The sequence below is a fragment of the Myotis nattereri genome (genome assembly GCF_964212035.1).
Source record: "Myotis nattereri genome assembly, chromosome: 6".
NCBI lineage: Eukaryota > Metazoa > Chordata > Mammalia > Chiroptera > Vespertilionidae > Myotis > Myotis nattereri.
In genome coordinates this window covers 9,979,381-9,987,293 of record NC_138081.1, presented here as the reverse complement: position 1 = coordinate 9,987,293, position 7,913 = coordinate 9,979,381, and the positions used below count along the sequence as shown (strand labels likewise).

General features: G+C 54.9%; 1 protein-coding gene across 1 annotated transcript; it reads left to right on the top strand.

The window, feature by feature from the left end:
• Positions 1 to 2,100: 2,100 nt before the first annotated feature.
• TMEM217B (transmembrane protein 217B) lies at positions 2,101 to 2,652 on the top strand (the record flags this gene model as incomplete). The annotated part of the gene is made up of 1 exon (XM_081094681.1): positions 2,101 to 2,652. The coding sequence occupies one exon, from the start codon at positions 2,101 to 2,103 to the stop codon at positions 2,650 to 2,652; it is 552 nt and encodes a 183-aa protein (XP_080950807.1).
• Positions 2,653 to 7,913: the final 5,261 nt, after the last annotated feature.

Sequence of the window (7,913 nt, the reverse complement as noted above, 5' to 3'; positions counted from 1 at the left end):
ACCTGGGTGTAGTCCACGTTGCTGGGGGTGCAGTTCCTGCCTTTCTGCCCAGTTCTCCCCACATCCTTTAAGCTCACTGACTGCCTCCTCCAGAAAAGCCTCCTGGTTCTCACTCCGGGTTAGATCTTGGTACATCCCAGGCATGGGCCACCTCCTCCACAGCACTTCCCACACTGCATTGTAAGTTTGCTTTTTAACATTTTACTTCTCTGTCTCGCTTCCTCACTGGAATGTTTGCCTGTGTATCTCCAGTACCAAGCTCAGTGCCCGGCACAGAGCAGATGCTCGGAGCTGCTTGATGAGTGGATGTAGAGGAGCCCAACAGGACAGAAGAGAAGTGAGGTGGTTATCAGAGTGGTGACTCAGGAGGGAGGTGACAGGGTCAAAACCAAGGCTAGAGCAGCAGCGATGAGAAAACAATGGGATTGATAGAGACGTTGCCTTGAAATCTGCAACCCAGGCTGAAACCACAGTAATGCGCCTGTGTGGTTTGGGGCCCTATCTGGGTTGGTGCAGGAGAGCACCCCGCAGGTAGTGGCTGCTCTGGAAGCTGCTCTGGGGGCAGGGATGGGGTGCGGTTTAACTGTTGGGGACAGGGAAGAATCAGTGCAGCTATGGGCTGGGGGGTGGGGTGGGGCATGGTCTCTCCCAGCCCACGGGGACCCCTCAGGGCCTGCGGTGCAGCAAGCGGTTCGTGCATCCTGGACTACACTCTGGAGTCCCACAGAGTGGAAGGATAATGGGGACACAGTCTGAGCATATTTGGGATGAACCCTGAAAACATTATGTGAAGTGAAATAAGCCAAACACAAAAGGACAAAGACTGTGTGAGCCCACTGTGAGGTACTTGGCATAGTACATTCATGGAGACAGAAAGGGAAAAGGGGGTTAACAGGCGGGGGGGGGGGGGCAGTGGGAGTCTGTGTTTGATGAGGACAAAGTTTTTCTCGGGAAACATGAAAGGGTCTGGACATGGTGGTGGCAATGGTTGCACAACCGTGTGAATGTACTGAATGCCATCGGATTGCACACACAGAAAGGGTGAGATGGTAAAATTTGTTATATATATTTTAGCACACCAAAAAAATTGCTACTGACGAAAAAGAGAAAATTTGAAATTGATAGAGTGAGTGAGAAGGCTGGAGGGAGGTTTACGGTGGCCTGTCTTTGCTCCACAGGACTGAGCAGGCGGCCTGTCCCGGTCGCCTCAGAAAGAGGCCAAGCCATCCGACAGGCTCAGCCCAGGGACTGCACGCGGCCCCCTCACGTGTGACCGTTCCCCTTCCCTCCCCCCCACAGTGGCGGCTCACCAGTGGGGAGCGAAGAGGAGGGAGCTGTGCTCTGGAATTCTCTGAAGGTGATCTGGGCTGGGAGGGAGTGGCACTGGCCGGCCTGCCCAGCTTGGGGTCCTCCCTAATGAGTGTGCCCTCAGCGGGTCCGCTGGGGCTCTGGGCCTCTCCCAAAGGCTGGAGCGGCCTCTAGGGTTCAGGTCCAGCCTAGGTTGCAGCTGGGGGTCTGCCTGCTGGCCTTCAGCTCTATGATGAGACACCTTCACCCTGGGCAGAGAAGATAGTAAGTCAGACCCATAGCCTTCCCCCTTCCACTCACTGCTGGCTCAACCCTGCCTTGGGACAAATCTGGGTCAGACACCGACAGCAAAGCAGGGGCATTCCATTCCGAGGGCTGGGAGGAGAGACAGGCGTCTGGGGGAGGGTCAGGGATGACCTCGGGCCCTCGAGGAGCTTGTGCCTCTGACCTCAGAGAAGCAAACATCCCAGAGAGGAGGCCAGAGGGGACTTGATCATTATTGCAGACACAGGAGCTGGGAGCAGGGCTGGGAGCTCCCTGGGGAGTATCCCAGGCCAGCGATGCCCCCTTGCCCGGTGATGTGGTCACCTACAGCTGTAGGTCAGAGCAAGGACCACACCCCTGTGCCCCTCCAGCCCACGGCCAGTCCACATACCATCACTACTCTGAGCACCCGCATTTATCCCTAGTGGTTTGGGGAATTGGTTTAGGGCTGGCTCTGCCATATTGTTGTGTATCTCCATGATTTTACTTTTTCCCCTGCAGGAGAGATTCTGGCAAAACAAGTATAAAATGAATGACAAGACGTTCTCCGTTTTGGTGGGCATCTTCTCCATCCTCAGCACCATTCAGTTCCTCATCTTTGACTTGAACGAGTGTACGTTTATCGGCTTCGAGGACAAGTTTAGCGTCTACACGAACGGGTCTGTGGTAGCCACTTGGGTCTTGACCAACAAAAAGAACATCTGCATCAGCCTATCCACCATCACCGTCCTCGTCAGCGCCTTCCTCATCTACTGCATCCACCTGAACGTCTACCAGGGGCTGCTGTGCTACGCCCTCTGGATCGTCACCTACGAGATCACCAACTTCTCCACGGTCCTTCTCCTCAACGGAATCATCAAAGAGCAGTTCAAGGAGCTGGGCTACGTGCACGTGGTCTTCCAGATCTCCCGCATGCTCCTGCACTTCTTCTGCCTGCCCTTCATTCTCAAGCACACCTACATCCTTTATCGGGACCCCAAGAGTTTCAGCAAGATAAGCCGCCGCAGGCTCTCCTCCATCACTACCCTCGACTCGTGGTCCCCCGTCGGGCCGGGGATGATGTACCGCAAGTTAAACTGAACGGTGCCAGGGAGAGAGGGCCAGTGCTCCCCACCAACGGAGTCCCCATCCCTGCCCGCTTCCTGTTGATTCTGTTTGCCTTTGGGGGGTTCTTGAGTTTTACGCATTTAAGAGTGATTCTTGGGGGCGGGGGGTGGGTGGCAGAGGTCAGTGATAGTGTATGTGTTTGTGACTTGTTTTAGCATTAAATTGCATCCTGCCTGTGTGCTTGCTCAGTGCGTGCCGCTGCCTCGCGGGGCCCCTTCTCTCTGCGTGTCCTCTGTCTCCAGTTTTTCTCTGTGGCTGGCCCCCCGAGGCCTGGTCCTGCCGAGGCCTCTGAGAGCAGCGCTGTCCGCTAGAACTTGCTGTGCTGCTAGACATGTTCTGTCTCTGTCTGTCCACTAGCTACATGTGGCTGCTGAGCACTGGGGCTGTGGCTGTTACAACCAGGATTTTCAGCATTTTATTTCATTTTGATTTCAGTGGCCACATGTGGCTGGCTCGTAGCTACCGCGTTGGCGAGCACAGTAACACGGGGCTTCGCCTCACTCCTGCCGGTGGCCATTGAGAGAACCCCTTTCAGCGTCAGCATCTGCTTCCCTCGGACTTTTCAGAAAACAGCTCCTCATGTTGGCTTGCAGCATAGCAGGAGCCCCCCAACCCCCTTTTAGAAAGCTCCAGAATTTCTCAGGTGAAGCACTACGACTTCTGTCTGGCAAAGGGCTGTCCTATGCATTGTAGGATGTTCTGCCCACGAGATGCCACTAGATCCCCCCACCTTTGTGACAACAAAAATATCCCATTGCCAGATATCCCCCAGTTGAGAACCGTTATTTTAAAGCATTGGAAGCTGGGGTGTCACTTCCATGAACTAACGAAGAGCATCTTTTCCTGAGAGCTCTCCTTCCATTCACCACCTTGCGTAGTTTTAACCCTAATGTTTCCAGGTTACGGTTGATGAAACAGACCCAAGACGCTTCAATGATGTGACCAAGGTCACACAGCAGCAAAAGCAGGATTTGAATCTAGATCCTCTGACTTCGTACACGAGTGTCCTATTTGGTTCCCTGAAGCACTCTTAACTTTTACCAAGATTTAAAAGGGGCTACCTCCTTTTAGGATATTTCCTTTTCCTTCAACAAATATTGGGAGTGAAGTCAAGGGACACTGTTTTAACCACACGCCCCCGAACCATGGGCCAAATGGTAGTAGCCCACTTTCACCGAGCGCTGGGTGCCATTGTAACACTTCGCTCAGTTCCTCCCATCGCCTGTGAGAGCTGGCCAGTTCCCAACATGACCACCAGATGGCAGTCAGCAGTAAGCTTTTGCTGGGTGCTGTTTGTGGGGTGGCCAGATCCTGGGATTTAGGGAGCCTCAGGCTGAGGGCTGAGGGCTAATCCTATGGGTTCGTCCCCAGTTTCACAAGCTGTGCCCTGACTGATTGTAACTTGCTGGTCCCCCCGGGGAGGCGGTGGGAGGTTGGGAGACGGGAGACCTGTGCAGAGACCAGGCAGAGGGAGAGCAGAGCTACGAGCTGCCTGATGCAGAACAGCTGACGACTCAGAAACAAGGCTGGTGCCCCTGCACACCATTCTGCTCCAAAGTTGTTTGCATCTGCCTCCACTTCCTGGCCTCCCGTTCGGCCTAGAACCCCCTTCCCTCCGCTCACACTGCTCTTGTAAGGTGATCCCCACCTGCCAATCCCAGGTCCCGTGCTCCCCTTTTCTCACGGGACCTCTTCGTGGCTGCTGCCCGCGGATCCCTCCCTGTTTCGCAAACACTTTCCCCTCTTGGCCTATGGAGACCAGGGCTGCCTTTGTGCTCCCTCCCCTTCGCAGGCCCCTCCGCATCTCCCTGACCTCCAAACATGGCAGTGTCCGGGCTCAGTCCCTGGGCCCCTTCTCTCCTCTGTCTCGGCCACTTCCAGCCCTTGCCCAGGCCCCTGTGAGAAGCCCCAGCTGGTACCTGCAGCTGGGCCTCTCCCCTGAACTGTGCACTTGATCCAATTGCTTCCTTGCTGAAGCGGCCCCTTTAACACGATTTCCAACGGTCCCTGCACGCTCATCACCTCCCCCGGGATGTGGCTGGACCCCAACAAACCTATCAGCTTCACCTGCAGTGCAGATCCAGACCCACCACCTCCCACAGCCTCGCTGCCGCCACCCAAGCCCAGGCCAACACCATCTTCCACCCAGGCTCTGGCAGCAGCAGCGTGCCTGCTGGTCTCCCCAGCACACCCTTGTTCCCTCTACGTCAGTTCTCCACCCAACGGCCGCAGGGGTCCCGCTGAAAACCCTGTCAGCTCACGTCTCCTCTACTGTGCTGCCATGTCCATCCAGAGCTCTCCACCGCCCTGGCAGTAACAACTCTGAGTGTGGGCCATGGCGTGCTACGTGGTCCAGTTCCCTGTCATCCCTCCACTCTCCTTTCTAGCCACTCTGTCCTCCTGCCCTCTGCTCCAGCCACACTGACTTCCTTGCAGTTCCTCTTACACACCCAGCACACCCCAGCCTCAGGGCCTTTGCACATCCTTTAGCCTGGAGTGTACTTACTCTGGGTGACCACTGGCTCCCTCTGTTGCTCCTTTCAGACGCCTGCTCAAAAGTCATCAGAGAGGCCTTCCCACCAACCTATATGAAGCAGCCCTTCCCACCTCATCCTTCTCTAGGCCACTGATTCTGCTTTACTTTTTCATAACAGGGACTGTCACCTGACTTATTCCCCACCCCATCCCATCCCCCCCCCAAATATAAGCCCCATATTTCTCTTTTTAGTTTTTATATATTGATGTTAGAGAGAGGGGAGGAAGGGAGAGGAAAACATTGATTAGTTGTTCCACTTATTGATACATTCACTGGTTGCTTCTTATATGTGCCCGGGCCAGGGATGGAACCCACAACCTTGGCGTAGCAGGACAACGCTCTAACCCTCCGCGCTCCCCGGCCAGGGGGCACCATGTCTCTTCACTGCTGCTTCCCCAGCACCTGGAACAACACCCAGCACGTAGCAGGTGCTCAACAAATACTCGTGGAAGGAATGGACACAAACCCTCAGCAGAAGCGAACGGCCCGTTGTGCCTTGTTTTCCAAATAGTGGTTACAGTGGGAGGCAAATTCCTGCTGCTCTTTAGTTGCCCCCCCCCCCCACTTCCTGCTCCCTTTTCCTCTCACTCATTTCTGGAGCCTGGGAAAATGCCCTGGGGCCTGACTTCAGCGTTCTTGTCCCTGCACTCCTTCCCAGTCCCTTTCCCTGGCATCAGCTGCCGACACAGGAACACCTCACCGCCCAGCCCCACCTACCCATGCCTAAGACAAGCCTGTAGGAGAGCGCAGGTGCCCCTGGAGGGCATCTCGGAGGGCAGTCACCGCGCTGTGCAGCCCCAGCTCTCAGCCCCCCTCGCCTCGCTAGGTTTGCAGGCCCTGAGCTAGGAAGGTGGAATCCCCTGCAGAGCAGGACACAGCCACATACCCAGGGCGCCCAGCCGACTGCGGCGCTGGGTCACTCGGGCCATTTCCACCCAGTGTGCGGGGTGCTGGGCTGCAGAACAAGTCTCCGCTCTTGGCGGTGAGCAGTCAGGGAAGTCTCCTGGAGGAGGACACCTGTAGGCTGGGTCCTAGGAGAGAGAGTGAGTTAGCCCGGGAGGGAAGGGAGGAAATGGAGAGGTGGGAGCCCCTGGGATAGCCACGCTGTGAGCTCTTAGCTGTCATCGCCACCTCAGGGTGAAGGGAGGGGCCCAGTTCAGGGGACGGCGGTGTCAAGAAGCGGGTCCCCCTTTCCCACGGCTGCGGCAGGAGGCACCTCACTGCTACCCCCTGGGGCTCCCGGCCTTCTGGCAGCAAGTCCCGCAGGGGACACTTCATTCCGAGTGGACCTCTCTCTCCCACTGGTTTCAAAACAAATGTTTGTCCGTTTTATTCCATGTTCCCTCTTCCTTTCCCCAGAACTCCCCCATCCGTCGATTGCTACTATTCTTGGCCTTCGAAGCCCTCTTTTTCCTTGCTTTGGTCTGGCCTGACTATTGGTCTGTACCGATGGACTGAGGCCTGGCTCCTTTTTCCCCACTGTGCCCACCCAGCAAGCGGTTGCCCGAGGCCCCGGAGAGCCTGTGGCTGGTCGTGGCTGCGGCGGCGGCGGCAGCAGGCCGACTCCTGGCCGGCCAGACGGCCTTCCCGTGGCAGCTGCTTGTGCAACCTCCCAGCTTCCTTCCTCCTGCCTCTTCCTCACCAGCTGCCAGTAAACAGAAACTTGTTTAAATGCTTAAGTGTCTTTTCCATCAGTGGTTTATGATCGTCTTCCCTGGGGAATAGGCTTTGCAAATGCCCTCTGACTACTCATTTTGTTTCCTAGACAAGGGCTTTATGTGTGAGTGTGTGTGCACATGACTGTGTGTGTTTATTCGTGTATATCGATGTTTCTATTTGCGTACATTGTGTTTGTGTGTTTTTGTGTATGTGTGTGCTTGCATGTCTGTGTACATGTAAAAGGCTGAGTTAAGCAATTATTTGATGATTATCAGAAATAACATATATTAAAGATATTAAAAGGTCAACATTTTTATCAAATCTCCTTTTGCCTCCTACCAGGGCTGCCTTTCCCTTCAGAAATAGATTCCCTGAGGGGCAGCACTAGAGTGCGTCTTATAAAAGGGGATGTTTGGTGCTTCTCTCGCCCCAGCAGCGTGACACTGACAAGATGTAGTTTATGAATGAACTGGAGAATGGGACTTGAGGCCCTCTTCCTTTCCAAACAGATATTAGAGGGTGCCTTTCAGAGGGATTGGGAGGAAGTACTTGTAAGAAGTGCCCAGGCACCCTACCTGGTTTGGCTCAGTGGATAGAACATCGGCCTGCAGACCGAAAGGTCCTGGGTTCGATTCCTGTGAAGGGCAAATGCCCAGGTAGTGGGTTGGTTCCCAGTGGGGGGTGTGCACAAGGCAGCTCATCGTTGATTCTCTCTCATCATTGATGTTTCTATCTCTCTCTTCCTCTCCCTTCCTCTCTGAAATAAATTTTTTTTAAAAAAGTGCCCCGTCAACTAGAGACCCTATCAATTCTGCAGACAGACACTTGGCAGCTCCTTCTCAGAGTTTCTCAGCTTCTGCACCTTCCTCTGCTCAGGCTGAGCCTGCTGCCAGCACCTGACCTCGGCCCACCCACCGGCCCACCACCCCCAGCCAAGGATCTTGCATTTTCTGGCCAGTTTGAGATGATTTTATTTAGCATTTGATTGTGTTTATACAATAATCATCTTCCTCTCCCTCCTCTGAAATCCCGAAACACA